The sequence below is a fragment of the Lissotriton helveticus genome, chromosome 3_2 (genome assembly GCF_964261635.1).
Source record: "Lissotriton helveticus chromosome 3_2, aLisHel1.1, whole genome shotgun sequence".
Classification (NCBI taxonomy): Eukaryota; Metazoa; Chordata; class Amphibia; order Caudata; family Salamandridae; genus Lissotriton; species Lissotriton helveticus.
In genome coordinates, this window is record NC_136062.1 from 80,257,093 (window position 1) to 80,283,394 (window position 26,302).

The following is a 26,302-nucleotide window of genomic DNA, read 5'->3' on the forward strand; positions in this document are numbered from 1 at the left end:
TACTTGCAGACGAGTTCTATAACACAACAGTGACACTGCTAAATCCAGCGCTTCACAACAACTAACACAAGTTATACCGGAAATGAAAATCAGGCGGAGGCCAATATAAAAGCACTAATCACCGTGTCGCGTGATCGCCATCACACAAGAGAAAAGATCAGGTGTACACAACTATACAAAGCGAACGCAAACACGGGCAGAGCAAAGGACTTTAAACACCATTTGAAACACAGTCCTCCTTGAGCAACTAACAAAGTCGGAACTGCTTGGAGGTAGAAGCCACCGCTCTCCTCTGTCCCACTCAAACATGGGTAATGACATTAATGGGACACTACAAAGCACACACACCAAATGAATCAAGCGATTTCACCCATGAACTATTGGATCGACATTTAGTTTACAAAAAAAAACAGGCCACCCCGCAATATATTTCGACACCAGCATGAATAGATCAGCTTACCTGGCGACTTGCATCCAGGAGCCCAGCTCGGCGTCTGTATTCAACATCTGAATCATTATGCGACTTCCCTTCCGAGACATGCTCCAGAGTGAATTAGAAAGTCTAAGGACGGCTCGAAGAGCTGATCGTGGTGTTAGCAGCATTCAGTTGACCTCTCTCCAGCTCGGAGGATTCAGCACTTCCATGCAATCATCAGCTATGCAAGAGTCGCCTCTGAATAATGCATCTGTGCCCTAAAATAAACTGTCCGCCGAAAACGTACCCACATGCACCACCTATCTCCCAGCCTTCCTTGTAAAGCAACATAGGATACGTTACGTAGGAATAGAGGAACACTTGGTGAACTAGATAAAAAGTACTTACTAAGCCGCAGATCAAAGTTGGCGCATTGTTATTAGTGCACTCCACGTGACGCTCCTGGGAACAGATCCATCATTTATAATGTAAGTCAGTGCTCCGCTGCATTCTTGATCATTTTATTCATCCAAAATGTACATCTGTATGGCTACAAATAATATGGTCACTATTCTATACACACACCCGCAGTCACTGCATTACTTTAAACGATTCAACTACAGACATGGATCATCAAACCCAGCCGCAACTGTGCACAGCTCAGCACCTTGACTCTTCAAAAGAGTAAGTAGGTTGGGCGTAAACTAGATGTGCACTTGATGGCCCAATGGAAAACATGTTTAACTTATAGTGACGCCATGCGCCTATTAAGCTTAGAAGCCGCTTTGTCTCCAGTAGGCTTTACGCTTACCTACACCACCCTTCAACAGATTACTGTTATACCTACACAGAAGTGTTAACAGGGTCACGCAAATTAACACATTGGCACGGCCAATAGCTCTCACGCACAACTGTGCAAACGTCATAGAGCTACGCATGGGAGTGTCCAGCTGTGACAATGTGTCTGCTACGGAGTAGTCACTGTGCACACATTGGTATGGTGGGGGGGAGGCGAAGCAAGAGCGGGACGGAGAAGAGCTTCGAGCAGAGGGAAGGGGGAAGGGGGAGGCGAGAGCGGGGGGAGGCGAGAGCGGGGGGAGGCGAGAGCAGGGGGGAGGGGGGTAAGAGCGGGGGGAGGCGAGAGCGGAAAGGAGGAGGGCTACGGGAAGGGGGACTTAGGGACGCTGGGAATGAAGCTCAAGTTTCTGGAGCCACGACTGACTATTATGTGACATCCCTCGGGTGAGATTGTGTGTGAAGTAGACACACGGCAATGCACCAGTATTGAAGACACAAGTACACTGCCGGTCGCTTTAAAGCTATGTCGGCGCCACGCACGTCGGTACACAGAAACGACAGGACACGTAAACAACAAAACAACAAAAACAGAAGACGGAAAGAATCCACGGACGGAATCCACGGAGACGACAGGAAACGGATGACGTACAAAGAAAATTATAACAAAATGCTGCTTACCTGCTCGGAAATAAAGAAATACATCCCGGCAACTTAAATCGTGCAGCCCACTCCTGCAAAAGACACAATGGAAGTGACAAAAACATGCTGAGGAAAAAAAAAACAAAAAACACCCGCCCACCGCTGCATGACGTTCACAAAGGGGCGGAGCGAGAAAAAATCATCGGAATGCCCACGAATCTGCTCCGGGAATTACTGACAGATCTCTCTTCCAATGGCTAGCCTCCATTTATGGAGCTAGCCAATGAAAGAGAGAGGCGGGTGAAAGCCCCTTACTGAAAAACATAAAATTTCGCCTGCGCGACACTGCTTGCGCAGTGAACGCCAGGCGAAACCTAAAAAGGTGACCCTCAGACACACTCTTCAGATCACTTCTGGACCTATGGAAGACTCAGAAGGACTGCCCTGCTGCCCAAGTAAGAAGGGATGGACAAGTGCATTGAACCTAGGACCACCAGGGTGACTCCAAGGACTTGTTAGCTTGCCTCCTAAACAGAGCCTTGGGGAAAGAAAAGTCTTGAACCCTGTACCTGGAATCTGCCAGCTGTGAGTCTTAATTCTCCAACATTTGCCTCTTCAGCCCTTGACCCTTCGAAGTGGTATAAATGTGCTCTACCAGTTCCCATCAGAACCAATGCAGTGCAGTGCAGCCATCGCAACTCCTGATCAGAGCCAACGCAGCACGACGCAAGTCTCATCACAGCCCTCGCAGCTCCTCATCCAAACTCGCCGCAGACCTCTCATAGCTGTCTTCACAGCTCCTCATTGGAATGACGCAATATGATACAACTCGCTGCAGGAACCCAGATTGCTCCTCAGAAGAGCCACTTTGCAGCACAACGCGACGCATCTAGGACATGATATAACCCTTGGCCTGCCTACCTAGTCATGGTATCCAGCCCACCTCTCATCGCTAATGTCCTGAACTTGAGACTTTGTCCCAGTGTGGTGCCTCCAGATAGCCACAGTTGGTGTTTTGTGCTTTTAGGCACCATTTTTTCTTAAATCTTTAATACTGCATATCTCAGGTTCTATTAACTGGATTTTTGCCATTTTGGTATAAAATGATTTATTAAAATGTACTTTTTTTCCAAATTGGTGTGGAATTTGTCTTGTGTTGCATTTTCACTTTATTACTGTTTGTGTGCTGCATAATCACTTTACACATTGCCTTTAAATTAATCCTGACTGATTTTGTGCCAATCTACCAGAGGGTTAAGCACAGGTCGATTTAGTGACTTTTGTGGTTCACCCTGGCAGGGATTGTGGCTGTTGCTTGAGAAGGTCTCATGCCCTCCTCAATCAAGAGCCCCATTTCTCACATTGGTGTTCAGTGGTGGGATACAGTAATTGTGTTGGTGCTGTGCAATACAGTGATACCTGTAACACTAAAATCCAAAATAAATACTTTGACACCAGAGTTGACCTCTTTTTCAATTCTCCTTAGTTTTGGATTTGCTATTTTACTTCCTTTTCCAAACGTAAGTTTCCCTACCTCTTTTTTGCTACAGTGGAGATGGAGCTGCTCAACATTGATAACCTCAACAGGGCTGAGCTAGAGAGGGTTTGCAAGAAGAGAAGCCCTGATGTGGGGAGAAAGGCCACAATAGTATGAGGGAGAACAAAGGATGCAGTCCACCCCACAGGAGGTGGAGAAGGAGGAAGAGGTGGTCTGAGAGGAGCAGGACGAGGGTGGTCTGGCCTCAGGCCCTAAGCTGCAGTTCTCGGAGGATGAGGGTGGCAGCATTCCCCCAGTGTCATCTGGAGAGGTGAGAGTCCACATACCAGGAGACAAGACGCCCAGTTATGTGGTGGGAGATGATATAGGCAAGTGTTTTTTTACCTATGAGTTAGTCCTGAGGGTTCATAGGCTCCCAGAGGGGTATTGGCGGGCTAGCTTATGGAAACACATGTCCACGGAGGGCAGGAATTCCCTTTTTACACTAGAGGTAGGGGACCAGAAACAATACACCCCTGTGAAGGTCATACCAGTCTCCAAGTTTGAATTGACCCTTCAAAGGTACCGCCTTAGGTTGAGGGACAGCCACATACTCTCAAGCAGTCTTGGGTAGAATTCTTTGATTATTCCAGATAGACACTGAGTGGCTGGGTGAGGGGCAGCAAGGTTAATGTCTATATTGGGCTGTACAATCTAATTCTGAGAGAGCATGCTCAATTCCTTCTTTACAGAGCTTGACCAACACCTAGTGGATAGTAAGCTCACTGTCCCCAGGAAGCGTGCTAAGAAGATGGACCTCTGGTTCAGTACCAGAGTGTCCAAGTAGGTATCGGGGGAAGGGGGCACTCCCTAAATGGTGGTCAGGGTTCCCGCCAGAAGAAAGAGGGGGGGAGATAAAAGTAAGGGAGTTCTCCCAAGACCCCCAAAATAGTTCACAGGGGAAAGGGACCCAGCCCCAATCTGACAACCAGAAAAATGGGTTTGTAGACTAGAACAGTGGAACGTTTGTCGCTAAGTGCCATGAGTGTTACCAGTTTTGGCATAACAAGGGAGATGCAAAGTGCCCTAAGACGGCCCTCCACCCCCACCCAACTGGTGCCATTGGGTGTTATTGCTGCATGATCCGAAAGCGCCGCTGGGAGTCTCTGTGGTAAGGGTGTGTATGACTTTCGTGCCAAGTAGGTCATTTAATCTCGCATATGTTTTGTTTGCGTGGGAGAGGAAGGAAGAGTTGCGCTTGTGGGGATGGAGTTCTCTCCATAAATCTCAAAGTTCCAATTCCTTCAGCCACCCGTTCTCTAACTTTGACAGCGCCCCTGTTTGGCCGTGCATCTGTGTTGACCTGTCTAATTCATTGTCAAAAATCAAATTAAGATCCCCCCGCCCCATCAGGACCCCCCTCTCTCTTCTGTGGACATTGCCACTGCCAATGCTGCATGTAGAAAGGCCTCCTGACCCTTGTTCAGAGCAATAATGGAGCCCACCATAAAGGACCGGTCTCAGAGTATGAAATAGTAAGTAAGGAGTCTGCCCTGCAAGTCCTCTGCCTTGTGGCCTATCTTCCCCTTAAAGGAGTGTGCCACCAATATGGCCACTCCCGCTGCCTTGGTCAAAGTGGAGGAGAAAAATTTGCGAGGAAACACACATGATCTGAGTCGTGACAATCCTACGGGAGAAGGTGTCTCCTGAAGCAGGCCTATGTTGACCCCTGAATTCTCAAAGAATGATAGAACTTCCTTGCTTTTACAGGGCTGTGAAGACCCTTTATATTGAGAGTAAGGATCCTAAAAGTTGTGACTGGCATTAGCTCTGTCTACATGGTCAATGGCTGTAGTGTATATCGGTTTGTGACAAACATAGGGACCAGCACCCAGATTCAGTGTACCTGTAAATGTCATGTATTCATCAAGTGGTGTCTGCTGAGATAAGTACAACCTCCAACAAAAAAATCCCAAAAATGCTGGAAAAGAAATAAATGTTAACTGGAACATTAACTTGAGATGTGTCCAGCAGTCTTTCAGTTCCAAATGTTCAAAAGGGAAGGGTCCAAAATGTGGCCATCAATCCCTCTGCAATTAAGTCTCTGCCTAGGACTTGACAGGTCACTCCCAGTTACCGTAGTTGAAAGAGTTTCCCTTCCAGGCAGAAGATGACGTGGAAAGGGTGCCCTCATGAATAGGCCACCACCTTGTTGCATAGATGCATTGTGACAGGTCTGAACTCTTGCCTTTTCTGTAGAGTGATTGCCGCTAAGTCCTGATAGAGCATCTGTGCCTGGTCTTTCAAGCTAACGGGGTGTTTCTCTTGAGCCTTACGTAATATTTTCTCATTCACTACAAAATCATGGATGCATACTAAAGTGTCCACTGGGGGGCCTTTCCTGAACTTGGCATTCCAACTCGGTGAACACAATCAATTTTTATTTCCGTTTCCAGAGGAGCCTCCAAGATGTGGCAGAAGAGGGCTCTGACATAGCTGAAAAGATCCTCGCCCTTGCCTTTGATGCTATGTCTCTTTATCTGATATTATTCCAGCGGGATCTATTCTCAAGGTCCTCAGCATGTGCTTGTAGATCTATTTGCTGCTCAAAGACATATGATCTCCTGCTGAAGGGATTACACCTCCTCCTCCCTGCCCTTCCCCTGTTTCTACAGGGTCGCAACACATTCCCCCAGTGAATCCAAATCTTTCCTGACCTCTTTGATGTCCTGGGACAGATCCCGTTTAACCGCTTGCAAATCTTCTCTGAGACACACAAACAGGAATTCGAAGAAAGAGCCGGTTAATGGCTCTTCCACTGTGGCTTCGTCTTGGATCTGCAGAGGGTCGGGAGGGGTGTTGCGATCACCAGAGCGCCCCCCCGGATGGCCTGGTGAGCCTCCCCTGAGCGTGCGGTCTTTTTTAGAGTGGCCTGCTGCCATCACTCCCGACAGTTGGGTAGAACCTATTTGGTCCTGTCCCACGTAAGGGGCCTGTCGCCCTGTGTGATTAAGGCAACCGAGTCGCCGCTCATCTAGCGCCAGCAAAACAAGCCGAATTGCAGTAGAAGGTGTCCTTTTCCAGGCGGGCTCTCCCCACAGTGTGTCTCAGGGCGAACAGCCGCTGACAGAGGCTGGGTAGTTTCCCACAGGAAAGGGGGTTTGTCTGATCTCTCTCCCAGCACAAACCGTCCCAGAGCTGGCCAAACATTGCGGGTCTCTGGCCTTTCAACCTCTCAAGCTCCGGTTTCCCCTAAGCACAGGGGCCTCTCCTGCTGCAAGGCATAGGAATGTGCCATCGGGGAGGGGCATACGGCTCCCGCTGCTCGCTGCATTCGTCCTTAGGCCCTGCGAGGTTAAACCTTGTCTATCAACTCGCTACAAGAACAGCCAAGCTCCCGTCACAAGACAGCGTACGCATCTGTGCCCCCCTCAACACCACTGCGCTATCGCCTGTCTGCTAGTCCAGTTTCAGTCCCTGCTCCCGCTATGTCTTATAGATGCGGCCAGGGGAAAGCCTGATCCCAGGGCTCCTCCCAGCTGGATCTGGGGAAACACCTGGGTGAAGGCACCACCCAGGGATCGTCGCGAAACAAGACTGGCAATCTCAATCACATGTAACTCCATATGCCGGCTCATTCGGCGCCTCAGAGTAGTTCTCTCCTTATCCGGGCGCACTCTGACAGAGCAGTTCAGGCTCAGCCCCACGTCAGAGCGCAGGTTGTGGGCTACTCTCTTGAGACAGTCTATCATCAGGGTCAGTTCGGGCGATGGCCTTCCCTGCTTCTGAGGACACTCCCAGCTCCGCCCCGGTCTCCAGCCAGGGGCTGCAACGAGCGACCACTCACACAGGGCTGACAGATGGCTGTAGTATGCTGGGCCTGGGACGGAGAGACTGGGAAAGAAGTCTGACCCATCCGCCATCTTGGTCAGGCCCCCTTCCTAGAAGTTAGAGGAAGTTTGAAGAAATAAGCCTCACTTTCCACACAAAGAAAAATATAGGAGTGGTGTTTACAAATAAGGTTTAGTCTTCCTTGTAACTTAACGGTGTAGACGTTCACAAAATTATGTTCCCTTAACTTATGATGTCATCTCCTCACGAATGAGCTCTTGTGGGTTAAGCCTCCTGGTTTGAAATGTCCATGACTTTGAGCAGATTGTTAGAAGTAGTGTTTTAGGGTTAATCTGGCCCAAAATGACACCCTTTTACTTCAGGAGACTGGCTCCAAGAGCCCTCCTATTTTCAGGTTTGATCACTGAGCAGATACGCAATTAGGTTTCATTGGAATACCCTGATAAATTGACCACAAAAATTGATGAGTTGTGTCTCTCACCAAAATTGTTGTACCCTTGTTGAGTATTTTCAGATGAGCTGTGGATAAAATAAAACGGTATAATGAATAAAGTTGTTGTATGGTTCTTACCCGTTTATATTATTTAAAGAGAAAGGGACCTCCCGTTTATATTATTTAAAGAGAAAGGGACCTCAGGACCCTTCTAAGTACGATCCATGGTTTCACAGTTCTCGTCCGCAACAAAAAAAGCAAGCTTAGGAAATTGCACAACTATACAAGCTCTAATAAAGCCTGCCAAAATGGAATGCAAGTGTCTGATTAGGGGAAAGTATATATATATATATATATATATATATATATATAATTCAAATTGCCCTGTAATGTTTGGCATAATAGTATCCATTATAAAAATAATTCTTTCAGGTTAGTGAAAAATGGAAAGATAAAGACCGAAGTCACTATTTCTTCAGTTCCAGAGGACTCTCTGATTGCCCAAGTGAATTAATCTGCGTTGCTGTCTAGGAAGGCCACCTCTAGATGTCCCCTTCATATCTGATACAGAAATGATACATTTATTTACGCTTGATACTATATCATTAACACTTAAGTCCATGACGTTAAGGCAAGCAACTGGTCCTGATAATTTGTCTGGAGTTATTTTAAAATGTATTGTAAAGTGATTGCCCAACAGCTACTTCTCTTTTTTGGTTAGGTATCAGCATCCAGTCAGATTGCTTAAACGTGTTTGGGTTTATCTGTAAAACTGATCTTCAAAAGGGGAGATGCAAATCTCCCATTGAATAATTTGCTAATAAGCCTTTTGAATATCACCTCAAAACTATGCTCAAAAATTATTTTACAATACTTAAGAGTGGGTAGAAATGAATAATTTAATTCCGCTTGTACAATGCGGATTCAAAGAAGGCCATTTAACTATAGTAAATTTATTTGCTTTGTGGGCCATCTCACAAACGTCGGTAGAAGCCTAAATTGCTGCTTTGTTGCCGTTCCTACAAAATGTGATCTCATAGATCCAAATATTCCTTGAAAGATGTAAGAGAAGTGTAAAATCTCGCATGGTCTCCTTTCAGTTTTGCCCACTCTTTGCTCTTCAAACTGGCCCTAAATGGAGATAGACCTTTGGGATCCAGAATAGATTTAAAATAAGACTGTGTTGCCCCTATTTCATTTGACCTGTATCTTGCTTAAATACCTAAGGAATTGAAGAACTGCAACTCCTTCTCTCCCTAAATGTCTCCTTTATGCAAATGACTTTGTATTAAAGGGCTACACACCATTGGATATTCATATTGGACACACATTGTTTAATTATCGGTCTTGAGAAAACGAAAATCTTGACTTTTGGGAAGAAGCATTTGAATTTTACATTGACTCTTACTGGTAATTGAGTGGATAGAGTGAATCTTTATAATTGCTACGGCTTATTTTGACTAGTTTCTTAAAATGGTCTTACCACTTGCATTCAGTTTCTGTGCGGGCCATGACAACCTTCAAGAGACTTCATATGTAATGCAGAATGTTAGAGGGTTAACTGATTACCACTTTCAACAGCAAAATCCACCAAATGGTTTTATTCAGCTGCAAGATTTTAACTCCCGATCAGTTTTTCATGAGATCTCATTGAGAACCGCAACTTGGAAAAGCATTCTGAATTAACTCAAATACAGTGATTCAAGTTATAAGGTTTGAATTAAGCCTCATCTCATAGGTATTGTTGGTGGGGCTGCACTTACTAAGATTTGCCTATAATCTCGCACAAAGAGATCAAGTAAAAATGCATGCAAGGTGTTGGAAAGAATTACAATGGACTGAAAGGAATTGGGCTTTAGAGGTAAAGAAACAGATAATTCAATATAAAATGCAGTAGTTTACATTTGGCAGGTTTTAGCATTGTGATTTATGGCCTTCAAACCTCGTTTTAAAAAGACAGCCTGAATGAGGCCAAATATATTTAAAATCTAAAACTTGAAACTGCAGTTGCATTTACAAGGGACAGTTTACCCAATGCAGTCATCTTTTCTAATGTTAGAGGCTATCTGTCCAACGTATGAAAAACGTGATAATGGAAATTGTTATTTCTGAACCCCTTGTTTGTAAATTCAACTTTGGTTGCATGATTAATAGTAATGTGTATGTGCATTGAAAGTAAAATCCTTCCTTATACTTGTTTTATTATGTTGTTTTATATGTTTACCTCTAAATCATTTGATGGTAAAACCTTTGTTTGCAACACATGTATCAATGTTTGAACTCTGTTAGAACTGGGATTTCTGGTTGGCTAAGGCTTGCGCCTAAGCCAGGCTGAAACTACCTCTCTAGTCCAGGCAAGGGAGTTACACGCCAAAGATAACCCCTGCTCACCCCCTTGGTAGCTTGGCCCGAGCAGTCAGGCTTAACCCGGAGGCCATCTGTAAATCATTTGCGCAACCCACTCAGCAACAACATACTAGGCACACCACAAAAGGAACTCCACACAAGGTTATATCAAAAATAGCCTTTGTATTATCATAAAACACATTAGAATAGTAATCGCACAATATACACTGTGCCAACTGGCACTGGGCAATATTTACAGGTGCTTTTATACACATGACGGCCACTTGGGCCACTGTTAGAACCATCACTTAGTAAAGATAGTAAATGGAGAACATATAATAAGCATAGAACACAACCAGTAATTACTGGCAAACACTGGATTCCGCATCATCCTGAAACATAAATCATATTATGCACAGTAACAGTAGTGAAATATATCCTGCGCAAACCTCTTAAGCATAAACATATTAGACCATAACCTCCTAAGCATAACTCACATTAGGAAACAATCTCACTAGCATAAACCATAGTAGAGGATAACTGGAACATAAATACAGTATGCAAAACCTCATAATCATAAAACCACATTGAGAGGCATAAAACAGGATGCGTAAATCATACTACATAAATCACATTTCCTAGCAACACATCCATCACATTAGGACCCGACGCCCTACAAACATAACGGTCACCCTGGCCAACTGGCCTTCTCAAAGGGGCTCAAAATGCCTTATGTCCAAAGTGTCAGGGCAGCGGTCAGGGCAGCTGCCAATGCAGTAGAATCCATGTGCGCAATTGAGCAGACCTAAACGTTGGAGCTGGCACTAAGTGCTGCACAGCTGTGAAAGTACGGGGCTTACAGACGGGCACTCAGCGGCACAGCTCCTCAGCTTCAGCGACCCACAACAGCGATAGCGATGATTCTCGTAGGACGGCAAATGCGGGCACTCAGCGGCCACAGCTCCTCAGCTGTGGCCGCCCACCATAGCGATAACGATGACTTTGGTAACACAGGGAAATGCGGGCTCTCAGCAGCAACAGCTCCCCAGCTGCGGCGGCCCACAATGTTATGTTATGTTATAGTGAATTTGTAGCGCGCACTGTTACTCTGGAGTGTCCTGGCGCGAAAGAGAGAGCTGGGGTAGAGGGAGAATCATATTTGTTTAATTTGCTGAACAAGTGAGTTTTTAGGAGCTTTTTGAAGGGTTGGAACTCCTGAGTGAGTTGAAGAGCAGAGGGGAGTGATTTCCAACCTTTTCCCAGCTTTGACCGCCAGGGACTGGCCCCCCAAGCGCACTCTGCGAAAGCGAGGAATAATCATCCGGCGGTGGGCAGCCGAGCGCAAAAGACGGTTTGGCACATAGAAAGAAAACCGTTTCCACAGATATGAGGGACCCTGCCCATAAAGGACTTTGGTAACACAGGCAAATGCGGGCTCTCAGCTGCAACAGCTCCTCAGCTGCGGCGGCCCACTTTAGCGATAACGATGACTTTGGTAACACAGCCAAATGCGGGCTCTCAGCTGCAACAGCTCCTCAGCTGCGGTGGCTCACGATTACGATTACTTTCAGCCCGCGTTCCCCACAAATCGGAATCCGGACGGCTGATGGGTGAAGTCTAATGTCCCTGAGACTTCAGCAGGAGGAAAGCTCAAATTAGACCCTTGGGTAGTTGCTTCAGCAAGATGGATGAAAGTTTCAAAGTCCTTTCCCTCTAGTTACATGGACAGAGGTTCATCTTGGCATCCAGAAGTAACACGTTCTTCCTTCAGGAAATAATTAAAATATAGCGCTCACAGGGTGCAGGGAGCCGTAGCTCCAAAAGCAAACGTCCTCTGCAATCAAGGGGGCAATGTAGGGCCGAGGGAGGCTGGTTCTCATGGCAGTTCTTCCTGGGCCCCACAGCAGCATGCCCCAGCAGGATCAGGAACAGCACATCATCCTAGAAGAGCAACATGGAACTGAACAATTTCATGGGGTCAAAGTCCCTTTACCTATACCACCAAAAGACTTTGTTCTCAAAAGTCCCAAGTCACTGAACACAGCTAGAACCAGTTTGGTGTGGTCCTGGAACATTGTTTACAAGGCTGCATCCTGCCTTTGAGGAAGAGGGGGGGGGTCTGCCATCAGATTCACAGTGGGAGGTGGAGCCCTCATTCACCTTGCCAGGCACAGCCCTGTTCCGATCAAAGGGTCACCCTCCCCATACTCCAACTGCAGATCTCTATTCAACCCACGTCTGGCTCAGCCTGCCCTGTCTCTCCAAAACCATACATGTGATTCACATCAGTCAGGCAGACACACAGCACACAGAAATGTCAACTTCTAAAAGTGGTATTTCTCACATAGTCATAATAAATCTGCGCACACCATTGCGCAGCATTTATTCTCACAATTTCATACATACCAGACTTGACCATACTGTTACTCTCAAAACAGGAATTGCCACTGACACACACTGAGCAGGGTATCCCCCATGCATTCCTATGGGAGGGCAGGCCACTCTCACTAAATGTAACAGAGAGTGCACGCACTTTACACTGGGCCACAGGGCTAAAGTGCCCCGCGGCCTAAAATCACTAACTCTACACAGAGAAAAAGCCTGGGAGAAATGCAAAAAGTTTAGGGGTGAATCTGCAAATAGGGCCAAGTCCAACAAACTCTTAGAAAATGATTTTATTAATTGGAATTCCTGTTGTACCCTCTGCCTTTGCTTTGGGTCAATATGTATTCGCAGTAAAAAAAAATATAAACAAATTTTCACCTTAAGTGTTTGTATTGAAATGTTTTACCTACGTATAGAATATAATGAATTGAGTGTGACAAATGAGGAGATGCGAAGTAGACCTCATGCATTTCAAAGACAGCTTTTAGGACCAAACAGCCACTCGCATGAGATGAGACAATAATTCTTCTCTTGGTGGAGTCCACAATTAATCTGTGTATATTTTAAAGAATGAATAACCATATATCTTGTAGATAGCCGTTTTGTCAAACCAGACCAAAAAAAGTAAAAAAAGAGAAAAACGTTCATGGACAGTTTATTTTCAATATTCTGAAGTCACTGATTGAATTCCACATATTTTTGATTTAACAAGGCTTTGGCTGATATGCTGAAGGTGAACAGAACATTGGAGAGCCTTAACATTGAATCGAATTTCATCACCGGAGCTGGTATTTCTGCGATGGTGGAAGCACTTAAAGAAAACGAAACCTTGACAGAGCTCAGGATTGATAACCAGGTAAATTATCCGTTTGTCAAGCCTCATGCCTATATTCGCATGCAAAAGGATTCGGCCTATACCTCATGGATGTTCATAAACCAGTCAATGTTTCTCCTTGTTTTCATGGATGTTGGGGGAGGGGGTGACTAGCCTGCACCACTTTTTTCTAGCACAGCACTAAAGCAGATCACCAATTTTTCTGGACAACCTCCGCCAAGTATTTGCCAATTCACTACCTTGTTTTCTGGAGCATTACTTTTTTTTTTTTTTTTTGGGTGGGAGGTACCAAATCTGACATGTTGTTTTTGTAACATAGATGAGGATTATGTGGCAATTTTTCACTGTCTGGTTGCTTTGCTGAGAACACCTTCAATCCTTGGGCTGCATTCTGTAACTAGCATTTACAATGCAATAGATCTCGCAGCGACATTGTTTTGAGTAAATGGCCTGGTAAATGACATTGTTTTTCTTTTGTAAAACATAAATAATAGGCATTGCAATTTAAAATGCTAATAGCTAAAAGTTTTGTAAATGTAAAATCTATTGCATCGCATTTACACGAGTGCGAGCTATTGGCATTGGAAATGGTAATGGCTTTTATTAATGTGATTTTTATTTTTTAACAACATAAATATAATGGATTTGTAATGTAAATGCGATATTTATTTTATTTCCAAGATGTTGAGAGCTGTTTTCATTGTAATTACAATGCTTTAACTTTGTGTTTATAAAACCTCCAAGGTGTGCATTAATATGCACACCTTGGTACATGCATTACAATGCAATGGGTGTTGCAACTTGAGATGCACTAAAAGAGATGTGTAGGCCTCCGTTCTCTGGCAGCAGGGGGTTGTAATGCACAGAGAGGTGTATGATAAGGCCTCAGTCTCTGGCAGCAGGGGTGAGATGCACTGATAGAGGTGTGTAGACCTTAGTCTCTGGCAGCAGAGTGCTTGAGATGCACTAACAGAGCTGTGTAGGCCATAGTTCTCTTATGACAACATGGTGCAAATTGCCATAGTGCTACCTTCTCGTGAGGATCTGCAGAGTGTTTATCAATAACGACAGTGGCCAATCAGCAAAGATGTGGGCGGTGCTAGCCTCGCTCCGGATTGTGTAAACAAAGCCTGCACTGAAAGGGAGAGGACATGGACCAGTCTTGTGTCTCGAGTGCTTAGATGACCATCTATGGGCTTTGGTGAGCTGAGCGCCTTAACAGAGGGTCCGAGCACGCAGCGCTGTGCAGGTCAGCTCCGAGGACTCAAACACTGGTCCGACACAAATCCTGGAATGCACGTACAAATAAAGCAGCTTTCAGATCCACTGTATGCAATACCATGCCGGCTTGATTTAACCCCTTGGGTGCTCATGACGAGCTCAGCTCGTCATGAGCTACGGCGCTCCGGTGCTCATGACGAGCTGAGCTCGTCATGACCTCGCCCGTTCCGTGGAACACTCGCACGCTGGGCTGATTCCCCTGCTGTGCTGAACGTTCCATGGGAACGGGCGTGACCATGACGAACTCAGCTGGTCATGAGCACCGGAGCGCCGTAGCTCATGACGAGCTGACCTCGTCATGAGCACCGGGGCGCTGTACGCGCCCCCCGCCACCCAGCACAGCGGGCAATGTGCCCCGCAGCCAAGGGGTTAAAAGGATAGATCTCAGTGTAATCTGGCACTTTCTTCCCCCACACTCCCGGTCAAGAGGACATTGACTGAATGGGCAAGCAGACTGAACTCCTTTCGCCTGCATAGGGCATTATATTGAACAAAGTCCAAGGATTTAAAGGGCTTGCGCCCAGTATGCAGAGGCTAGTAACTGATTGTGCACGGAGCAAGGATGGCCTCCTCTTTCCAGCAGAGAGGCTACGCACTGAATGGGCACGGTCCCATTCTTCCAACAGAGAGACCAAGGGCTGAATGCACACTGGATTCCCTTCTTGCCGTGCAAGCAATCCTTTCTGAGCTTTACACGCAGCCTGCCCCCGCTAGTGTTAAATAAAATGTCATCTTATAATTTTTAATGAGAAGAGTCGCCCATGAAATTGGTGCCTGCCTTGCAGGCGGGTTCAGGCGCAGTCCCGGCCTCTTTTTGTGCTTGGAGCTGTCGTGCTTGTGCCTTGTTGTCTCAGGAGTGCAGCGGAGCTCGAAGTATAGTACCCAATTTCACCCCTATCACCCCTCGATGTCAGGTTACAACGCTGACACACAAGTGATAACCAGGGGGAAAAGGGGGAAACACAACAAGGAAAGGTAGGGAAGACACAGCAACCAGCAATCTTCACTCGGGCCAGGTTCTTGAACACCAGAACTGTGGCTAAAGAGAAAGTAACAACGTTAATACAGTTCCCTCCCTTTGCCTGGTCTATAGTGGTTATTAAAGGAGGAAAAGGGATATCTGTACCTAGAATATGCCAGGTGTTTAGCTGTTCCCCTTTGGACGAAAGTATAAATGAAGAACTGGAGACGAGAAAATAAGTACTCTGAAAACAAGAAGAGGCGGTCAATATTTGTAGACTTAGAACATATTCAAGATTAGTCTTTTCTATCATAGAACACACCTCATACAACCAGTACACCAATACCAAAGTGATACTACTCCGTAACCAATGAGCACCGAGTTAAGATTCACAAGGAACGCTCGGCAGGAGTACAAATACCAGGGAACGACTCTGCACTTTATAAAGTACAAAACGAAACCACTAATTGTGGCAGGAACAGGATGCCGAAAGCAATGAGCTCTATTAATCATAAGGACAGAAAAAGAGCTCTAACGTAGGTATCAGGATAATTATCCCAAATTTGAAAGGTAAACAAGAAACTATATAGCGAAGGAACAGGTTTGTTCTCAAAACAAATACAACCAAATACTAAAAGACAAAGGAAAAGAAAACCGTGAGGCCAGCAACGCCTGTACTCACGGTAACGCGGAAAACGCCGTAGGCGAGACGCCACCTCTATCTCCTCGGACGGAACCCCACCAGTGACCCGGAACGGAACACTAACTCTGGCTAATCGCGAAGCACTTCCTGGAGTGCTAGGCGGGCCTAAGTCATTTTACTGACTCAGGTGCGCGCGCATCTGCCGAGGACGCTCTTTCGCCAACCATGGTCTTGTCGGTTTTGCCAACCCCGCATTCAAACTCTGACTGCGCGTGGGTTTGTAGCAAGCAGGCATGACAGAAGCTCCTTCGGGCCTCTCATTGCATGGGGTCAGGTGTGGCTGCAGCTAATGAGCTTTGGTCGCACCGTCCTCCGTCCATCCCCCTAGGCAGCCTGTGTGTGCACCGTATCCGATGACAGCGTGTGGACAGGGATCCCTGGCTAATTGAGGCAGAATTCCCCGGAGTTGGCAGAGGCTTCGTTCATTTGTACAACCTCGACCTGGCCGGGCACTGATGAACGCCCCCCTCATCCACTGCCCCCACCCCTCCCCCACCTCATCCTTCATTAGATTTGTTTTCTTTCACAGCAGTTTGGATGGAAATGTAATCGCAGGTCTCCAAGGACCCTTCCGAACAGAAGAGGAGGGGGGGGGGGAGTGCTCGAACAGCTCGTCTGCTTCACGGCTGTACTGAAGAATTTTCTTATCTGCTTGTTAAAATTAACAAGCAGATAAGAAAAGTCTTCACGTCGGCCACAAACCAGGCCATGGTGTCCGGAGGGGTTGTCCAAAAACGGACAGGGTGGCACCCAAAAACACTCCTTTTCATTTGGAAGCCAGCGTTTACCATAAACACTGATGCTACCCAATGGAAAAGAGGGGCAGGGCTTAGAGTCTCCTTTTTCTAACAATGTCTCTCGCAGAGGCAGAGCAGCTTTGCTGCCACGCCAACGCGAGACCTAAAAAGTCCACCAGTGTTTCCCGTTGTTTTCTAGTGTGCTTTTATAATGTACCAAGCGTTGAATATTGTGTTTTTTTCTTTGTTAGTTAAACCATATTTAAAAATATATCCTTAATTTGTTGAAAAATAACTTCACTCGCCTAGCAATTGCTAAATCTTGCTTTTTGTTGTAATGCCAGAATAGCGGTTTATCTCAGTTGCTTTATTTAACTTGATAAACGTCACAAATGTGGAATGAATAGAGGATTGTATCCAGAAAGCAATGCTTAATTTTATTGCGTGTGCAAGCATTTTTGAGTATGTTTCCATGTGTATTTAAACACTTCCATATCTAAATACAGAGGCAGCTTCTGGGAACAGCTGCAGAAATGGAGATTGCTCGTCTTCTTGAACAAAACCCAACAATTGTGAAATTTGGGTATCATTTTACGCATCAAGGTCCACGAACAAGGGCAGCTAATGCCATTACAAAGAACAGAGATCTAGGTAAGTACACATTTAAAAATCAGCTGATGACTTTTAGTCACAGATCATTTACAAATATGATAATTATCTGGTTTTTGCTCATAGTGCAAGAGTACACACGGATACTGGCCAAAGACACCGTCTAAAGAAGCTCAACTTCTGCCTCATTCTGTTACTTTTTATGCATTGTCTAGTTTGCAGAGGTCATCTTTGGCTGCAAGTTCTGTACAGGTTTATGTCCATTCTTTAGTGTATCACTTTCATAACAGAGGTAACTTTTTCACAGGTACATGTTTTTGTGGGAACCACGTGGAAGGGAAGGGCATAGCAGAGCCTGACTGGGGAAAGTCACACTTCATGTGACTCCATAATATCTCACTGTTTAAAATCCAGAGAGAGCAAGTTTGCTTGTTGGTTGCACCCATAATCCTCCCCCTACCCCACAACTCAACTGATGTGTATCAGAAAAGCTGGACTACTAACTTAAATATTAAGTGACACTTTGAAGACGGTAGCGGTGCAATTTGAATCGATCAGTGGCCAAGGCTGCAGAGATCCCAAAACTCTCCCTTGTTTGTATCCACAACCTCGAAACACACGTCTGAAGTATTTCACCAAGGAGTCACCTGCTTGGGGTAGCAGCCCTACGAAGACTCAAATCAGACATAACATCTGTTTCAATTTTAAAGATGATTTCTATGGATAAAGGAGAGGCTAAACGGGAAAGGTAAGCAGCATATACTCCAGAGACATTTGTTCTTGGAGGTGGCAGACCAGAGTGGTCTGGTGAAAGTTTTAATTAGTTAGCATTATTATAGAATGATACATCAATTGGTCACAAAACTGGCTGTACTGATCAGGTACAGAAGCAATAGGGAATAGCTAAAATACTACATCTTGTATGTTTAGTACTCCTCCCCAAGATCATTTTATATTACATAAATCGATAAATGCCACACATGCTCTAAGCTTTACTTATCACCTCCTTGTAACTTGTGTTGGAAAAGTGCTTGCTGCAAAACTTTCAGTGCCACAGTGTAATTTAGTATAGTGTTTTGTATAATACATTACAATGATATAGGGGTTGTGTTTTGTGTAGTTCTCTAGTGCCAAAGCGGTTGCTTGCTCAAGCAGGGGTTTAAGAAACAGAAGGCTCCTGGTTGGATAAATGTCTGATCAATTAATTTAGTGAGAACCCTCTATTATACTCACACTACTGGGAGGACGTGCACATCAGTCTTAAATCATTTGCATTAATAGATGCATTTAAAAGACTACATTCAGTGCAGTCAGTCCAATCTGTAAGGGGTGGGGGGATCCATATCCTTAATCATAGTTCAGAAGGACAGGGAATCAATTTTGCCCTCAGATTTGTGTTCAGTGCTTTTCACAGTTTTCATTCCTAAACTACCTGTGTCTGGAACCGCATTTCATTCATCCAAATGCTCTTTAGGTAATTAAATTTGAAGAGTCCTGTGGGGCATGTAGTGGGATGTTAGTTTTTGTAGATCCTTTGTTTTTTATCTGGCAGTAAAGCATGTGGATATGCTTCTGGCATCTAGTGAGGCATTGTAGATCTTTGGAAGCTGGATTTATATGGTCACAACTTCATGTTCTGGCTTCCTGGTTTTGGAGCCTGTGCATGCTAACAATCAGCGTTTTGGAAGTCCATTGTAATCTAGGTTGTAGTAGTCTAGTCTTGCCATCAACAGTGCTTTTGCGAAGTTGTTGAAGAATTTTTTTGAAGACGGGAGGGTTGTAGTTTGTGTACCTTGACCACGGTATTAACTTGACGGACCATGGAGCGCTCTTGACTGCCAAGTTCTTACTATGCATGAATTGAGAGATTGTGTGCACAGCCTGGTTGGACAATGGATCAAAGGGTGGAGCCTTGATATGTGTTCTATCCAACACTAAGATCTCAATCTTACTTTGAGACAAAGGTATCTCTCCTTCATTTATCAGAATTTGTGGTCCAGGGAAAGCTGATGCTGACCTGGTTTGTAGACCTGTTTTCTAGCAGGAAATGGAGCTGATTATCACTGGCATACATTTGGAGAGTCCTTCGTCAGAGCTGTAGGAGTTTGACCCAATGGCATATCTAAATGTTCAAAAACTAGAAGAATATTGCTGAACCTTAAAATACTCCACAAGATACTGAGTGAGTATATGATGCCACTGACTTTATTTAAGTTTGCTGTCTGTGTTTGAAGAGGAACGTTATAATCCAGTCCATAATTATTATTTCCAACTCCTTATATTGAGCCTTTCAATCAAGATGTTCACAGTATCATGGGAGGCTGATGGACATCAGGAGTTCATCCTGGTTGTAAACTAAGGCAAGCTTTGGTACCCCTTGCCGACCTCAATTTCATAGTTGTGCAATATGTGATTTTGCTCAGTAATTTTTCATTTTGATATTTCATTTCCGTTTTATCTGAAGCACAGTATACTCTGGTTGATATTAATAATGTTCAAAGTCACCTGATGTTCTAATGTCTAATGGTTTGTCAATTAATACATGCAATGATTGGAAGTTTCTATTTAATAAACAATAAACATAATGTTCAAAGTGAAGTTAATTAGGAAATGTATTAAAGGCTTTTAAAGGCTTGTTCGAAGCATATATTAACTCGGATGTCTGTTTTTTAGTTAGTAAACTTTGTTCCATGTTACACTGTTTTGTAGCTGGTGACTTGTCTTCATTTCTGTACATTGTGCTTCTATTATAAAAAGACATTAAAGCACACATGTATCTATTCTTACATTTTTTTTTTAAGTAGTGAACATAATTTAACAAAATTAATTGATGGGTGGGGTCAGATCTCACTTCGAATCAGGTTTTCTGACGGATGCTTCGAATACCTGCAGATTCCTTATCTGTTGAATAATCTCAGATTTCGGACTGAATCTTCAAACTATGAAAGCTCTCCGAGCCAGTAGGGGGCGCTGGCTAGCAGTGACATCCGGCAACATAACCAAGGGCATATAGCACCCACCCTTACGTTCACAACATCTGTTCCATTTTCTTACATGCCTTTAACACCGATCCGGAGCTCGGTCCCCTTCATTAGTTTTTCACCTGAGCTCTTCAAAATGTTTGTTATTTCAAGTCCCAGTGCTAGGGATATTTCCCCAAAATCGTGTGAGCTATAAGCTCTGTTGAGACTGAGAGGGATATGCCCCTTTTTACAAGCCCTTTTAGGACGGACATGAACTCTTCTAGGATATGATTCTGGGCTGAATCAGGGCTCTGCTTTCCTGAGCCTTACTATTTGGACTAGGAAGTGCATAGGGACAGGCACTTTGCCAGATCGGTACTGCAATATGTCCTTCTCTAACCATCCATCAGCTACCTTCTGGGGACACAGCTCGGCAATCTATTCAACAGGGGAGACATTTCTAGGGAGAAGTGTCCATCAGAAGAAAAAGTTACCTGCTTTCAGTAATGATCTTTCTAATTAATATTCTATCTACCTGCAGACACCTCCCTGTTGATGGATGATTTTACAGGGACAGATTAATAAGGTTCCAATTAGTGTGTTGCACTGCACTCTTTTCAACTGCTGTTGCTTTATCTATTTGCCTTGAAGACACAAAAACAGATAGGAGCAGCCGTTGTTATGATGTGGAGATGGTGCTGCCTACTGACTGAAGTTTTCAAATCCAATCTGATGTATGGGATTATTCAGTGGATGATGAATCTGCAGGTAGATAGATTATCCACCAGAGAGATAGTTACCATAGGTATGTAACTTGTTGCCTTTGTCCGTAGAATTTCCATATAAATTTGTTTGGACAATAAATGTGGACATTACCCATCTTGGTTTATGCTGTTTTTCACAAAAAGTGTGACAAAAAAAGAACCTAAAGTTGTTAACTGCTTTACTAGTTTGTCCCAGTTTAGCTTATTTACATCATTGATAAATGGGTTCATGTTATATGGAACATGGAAAGAATTACATTGTGATAAAGTGGTCCTGCTCATTCTTTCTTTGTTTTTTTTTTGTTATTGACACAGTTCGTAAACGCCGAGTTGAAAAAGACCACTACTAGGCCTCTCTGAAGCCGGAAGAACATCATTGGAAGATTGGAAAGAACATTTAAGGCATGACCTTGGGCAGCTTTGACGAACTTGGACTTCAGTTACTTGGGTAGAAGGGAAAAGACTGGAAACCACAATTCTATTTTGATTATTAGTGGACATTCTCTAATAATGCAGTGTGGTGCATACTGCTTTTTTTCAATGCAGGAACTTTTCAACAGAAGAAAATTCCACAACACTGGCGCAATTTTACAATGTTAAGATTTTATGCTTAACGTTTTTCAAGTCTAATCACTCTATAATGCTTTGTTTGCATTTGAAAATAACACATGAAGGGATCAAAGTGTAAAAGAAGCAGTTTGTTTCACTGACACGAAAACCGTGTCATGCAGGTTTTGCAGGATTCTTCATGCAAATTTGTTCATAGATAGCTTAATTTCATCAATTTGATTGCTGATAACTTAATACATTTTAAAGTTTATAACACAAGTGAGTTTGCTTTTAGCACTTGAACAAGTCTTATCCTTTCATCTTTACCACAGTTGTCCTTCAGAATAAGGGTTTATAAACCGAATCCTCTTCCATTTTCATTTCACTATTCTGATAGTTTTTCCCTAGACCGCTGTAAAATACATTCAACCTTTAAACCTATTATTAAAATTTGACCAGTAAAATATAGTCAGCAGAAGAGAGTTAATTACACACATAATTGGCTATTTTGGATACTTTACAATCGTAACTAGAAGCTAATAATGTTATTACTTTGGTAACAGTGTACCAGTTCAGGGTAGGGGCAGTAGCTCGGTTTTCACTTTAGTTTGAAAATAAAAGTACTTTTTATCATTTGTATACGCACACCCATTTATTTAGTGCAAAATTCATAATTGCTTTCACCTTGCTGATAATGATTCTAGTTGCTCAATGGTCCGCTTTGAAGTGCGTTTTTGATGGTTCAAGGGGTGGAGGCATATCATATGGACAATGTATAATCGTTGCATGGGTAAAGTTATCATCTTGGTGCTTGGCAATGCTAGTGTCATTAATTATTCTTTGAAAATAACTCCCCTTTTCAGATATTTACCCTTGGTTTACCCTTTTTGACTATCTTTACATATTATAGCGATTTCTACAGCTACCTAGGGGAGTAGTTTTGATTAAAGCCATTGGTTTTAAATATACATTTCACCAGTGATGTGCATTTTACAGAAATGTGCATGAAATCAAAGTATGATAGCGTTACGTGTTACCTGGAATGGCCAACACAAATGCAAGATAGTGAAAGTGTAACAAAGGCACATGCTGCTGATTGTGTAGGAAGAGAATCCTGATTTGAGACGGGGAATACAACTATACAGTCCTCAGCAGTGACACAGGGGTATTTTCCCACATGTCAAAATCCTGATTTCATTTTTACAATAGTGTCCTGTAGTATGCTCTTGTTTGGCTTATTCCAACAGCTTGTAAAGCAACTTAAATTAAGATTTTCTTTTCTTAATCTACAAAGAACATTCACCAACTGTGGACATTTAGATTTCTCGAGTAGCTCTCAACAAAAAAGAGGGTTTTAACAATATTTTCATCATGCAGTGTACCACTAAATACTGGAACTGTAATAAATATGTAAATGAGGATTCCTGCAGAGTGATAGACCAAATGAGTTACATGTTTCTAAATAAATCAGACTCCACAAAAACTGTTTAGGAAGCCCAAAATGAACAATTACTTTAAAATACTGAAGCATGAATTTGTACGTTTAAAACTTCCTAAATTAGTTCTATTATTCCAAGATTTTCTCATTTTCTTTTTTATGTGTAAGATAAGTGTTTTTTCTATTACAAGATATCTATTTAGCCATAGTTTAAAGTTATGCTAGTACTGTAAATGTATGTATAATGGTGCCAAATGGTAAGTTACCATAAATCATATTGTAGTTTGAGTCATTCCATAATAATATTCAATAAAGTCTTAACTATACGCCTTTTGTATATTTACTCGCAGGGCAAGAAATGTATTAAGGTAATTTGATTTCTAGTAATACTTAACAGACATTTGTAAAAAAGGGTAGAAAGATGTTCATCATAAATACTTTAAATCAATAACTTTTTTCTAGTTCTTTACAATTGAATTGCAATTGCAGGGAATCTGATCACAAAACCAAAGATTTCCAACAACCTGAATTTTTGTGGGTGTAACAAATGTAAGAATATAAAATGTTAAATATTTTTGCTTTTCAATGCTTCTGTGTTAATGGCTGATCAGTCTTGGGGATTAACGCCTTTATGACATAAACATGTTTTTTAATTGAAGGGATTTTAGTCATCTGTATGTCAGAGTAGCAATTATGTGGATATTGGTGCTTTAGGTTATTTAGCCAAAGCCGTGTGTGTATTGTATAGAAAGTAGATTGAAAGTTAGCACCGTTTAAGTTGAAATGGGGTTAGTTCTGAAAAATAGTGTGAAACATCCTGGTCTAATTTCTAAAGCGTCTATGGAACAGCAGTTCTGTAGAAACCAATTAGTTTGAAAATGTACCAGATTTAAATCCAAATAGATACTGCTTTTACATCCTACTTTATTTTATATTAAAAACCAAAATGTTTAAAAATAATTTTATTTCACGTTTAACAGAAAAGAGATTGTTTTGCACAATCACAACTTAGTCATAATTTTGACTATTACATTCCTTTGTCATTACTTAAAGGAGGCCGATTTACCATTCTTACTTCAATCCTAGTCAGTTTTGGTGTTACCACAAAGTTGTACTATTGGTATATTGTTTTACTGATCCAAATTTCAGATTGAAAGCCATTTTTTCCAGGCTAAATGTTTTTCAAACTAGGTGTTGTAAATAAAACTAAAATTTGGCGATCATGTTGTGAAGGCAATAAGATATTTTCATTTTGTACCCAGCGTTAACAAGTTGACTAGACATAAAGACTGTTTATTTAAATAAGCTTCCAGCTACATTTATTGGATAACGTGACTGATAACACATGGTTAGACTTCCAATTGTTCATAGCAAATGGTATCATGTTGTGTTTGTTGCACCAAACCAGAGTACTAGCTTGACATCTGTGACAGGAATAATATTTGTATTTAATGGGGGACAAATACGGTTGGCTCTCTTTCAGAGGAATGATGTGCTTGAAAAATAAATGCCTTTTTGTTGAAAGTGTTAGGAATAACATGACATGGGCATATGCAGTTTTTTTCTTGAATTGATTGCAATTCTATATGGAAGAAATGTGATTTTGTTTAGCATTGTGTTAACATTTAGAAGCACTGATTTTCCCCAGAAAAATGCTGTATGAATTTTTCAGCTCTCATTTTTCTCAAATGTTACTAGGGAGAGCCCCATTTAAGTGATGGACAACTAGCTTTAGTATGAACACACTTTTTTGGGCTAGCCTTGGACACTGTCAGCGTGGTTCAGTCAACAGCTGATATAAGGGTAATTCCAAATTCAATAGACGTACTTTTTTTAATTACATTACCTGGAACTTTTCTAAACTACAAGCGTTTTTTAAATCTCACCATATTTTATACAACGTCATGGTATACTAAGCCATGATGAAAGGCATCTTAAAAATAAAATACAGTCAAAAGCTTTCATCTCTCTGGGAAATGGTTACATTTTTTCTATACAAAGTTTTGTCAAACTTTAAAATTTTCTATAACAAATTTTGTCCACCTTTTTGAAAATACCCATTTATTTTTACAATTGTAAACAACGTACATTAACAAATTTGTTGTCCTTTTTGTCACTATGTTTTAATGGTATTTCCCACATTGCAAATAGGATGATAATACAAAGGAAAAGATTTGTACACAGCATTGGAGATCTTGCTTTTTTTTTTAACCAAAACTCATTTTTGCTAGAATACCTGTATTGGAAAGCTCAGTCTAGACATCATACTAAAAATGCTGTTTGTAAATTACAAACCTTGATTTGTTTGATTAAGTTTCTGTTGAAGAAACAATTAGTGAACTGTTCCAGGTATATAGATTATCAGCACTATATGCTACAAAGTCTGTAGATCAAATAAACTATTTCAAACATCAACTCTGGAATTCATTTTTCAACGTACTGACTGATTGCCAACTGTTGTTTCAATGTATGTATCTGTGCCAAAATTCAACATATGTATTTTCATTTTGAGTATTATTTTTTTTCATCAAAACTAACGTAAACTTAAGTGCTTCCATTTTCCATTCCTTTTATCCAGGCCTGCCTCCATTCCCTTACACACTTGCTGACTTACATACCTCTGTCCCTTATTTCTACGTATATAAAGCAGACATGTTCTATATGGGTCTAGTCTTATTTGTTTTTCTTTGGGCCTTCTTGCCTATATTTTGTTGCTGACCCACACAGACTGTGCTTCTAATGCTTGCAGACTCCGCATCCTAGGTACACTTTCATATCTATATAAAATGTAATTATTATTTAAGGTGGGCGACTACTCGTCTCACAGGATAATCACCACACTTGACAGGGTGAACCCTAAGCTCAAAGCGCTGGTAGCTATGGCGCACAACACACAGGCTTAACTTAGGACAATGTGCAAAGTATGTATGCCCTAGAAAACTGTATTATAGTCTGAATGCAAAACAATAAAAATCCCAAACTGAATTGGACGCATAGAGAAAAATTAAATGAACAAAATTACAACCAAATTACAAAAACCTAAATGGGAATTCAGGGATATGAATGTTCAAAGTTTTAAGTGGAAATAGCTTCAAAAATACAAAGGACCTATGATAG

General features: G+C 42.6%; 1 protein-coding gene across 1 annotated transcript in view; it reads left to right on the plus strand.

Annotated features, from left to right (window-relative positions):
* LOC144826472 (tropomodulin-3-like) overlaps positions 1 to 25,600 on the plus strand; it is a 537,152-nt gene extending 511,552 nt beyond the window's left edge. The window contains exons 8-10 of the mRNA XM_078684832.1: positions 13,058 to 13,201; positions 17,369 to 17,513; positions 21,514 to 25,600. Of these exons, the coding sequence (XP_078540958.1) occupies positions 13,058 to 13,201; positions 17,369 to 17,513; positions 21,514 to 21,548 (324 nt within the window). The 3' untranslated portion in view covers positions 21,549 to 25,600. The remainder of the gene's footprint in view (positions 1 to 13,057; positions 13,202 to 17,368; positions 17,514 to 21,513) is intronic.
* Positions 25,601 to 26,302: the final 702 nt, after the last annotated feature.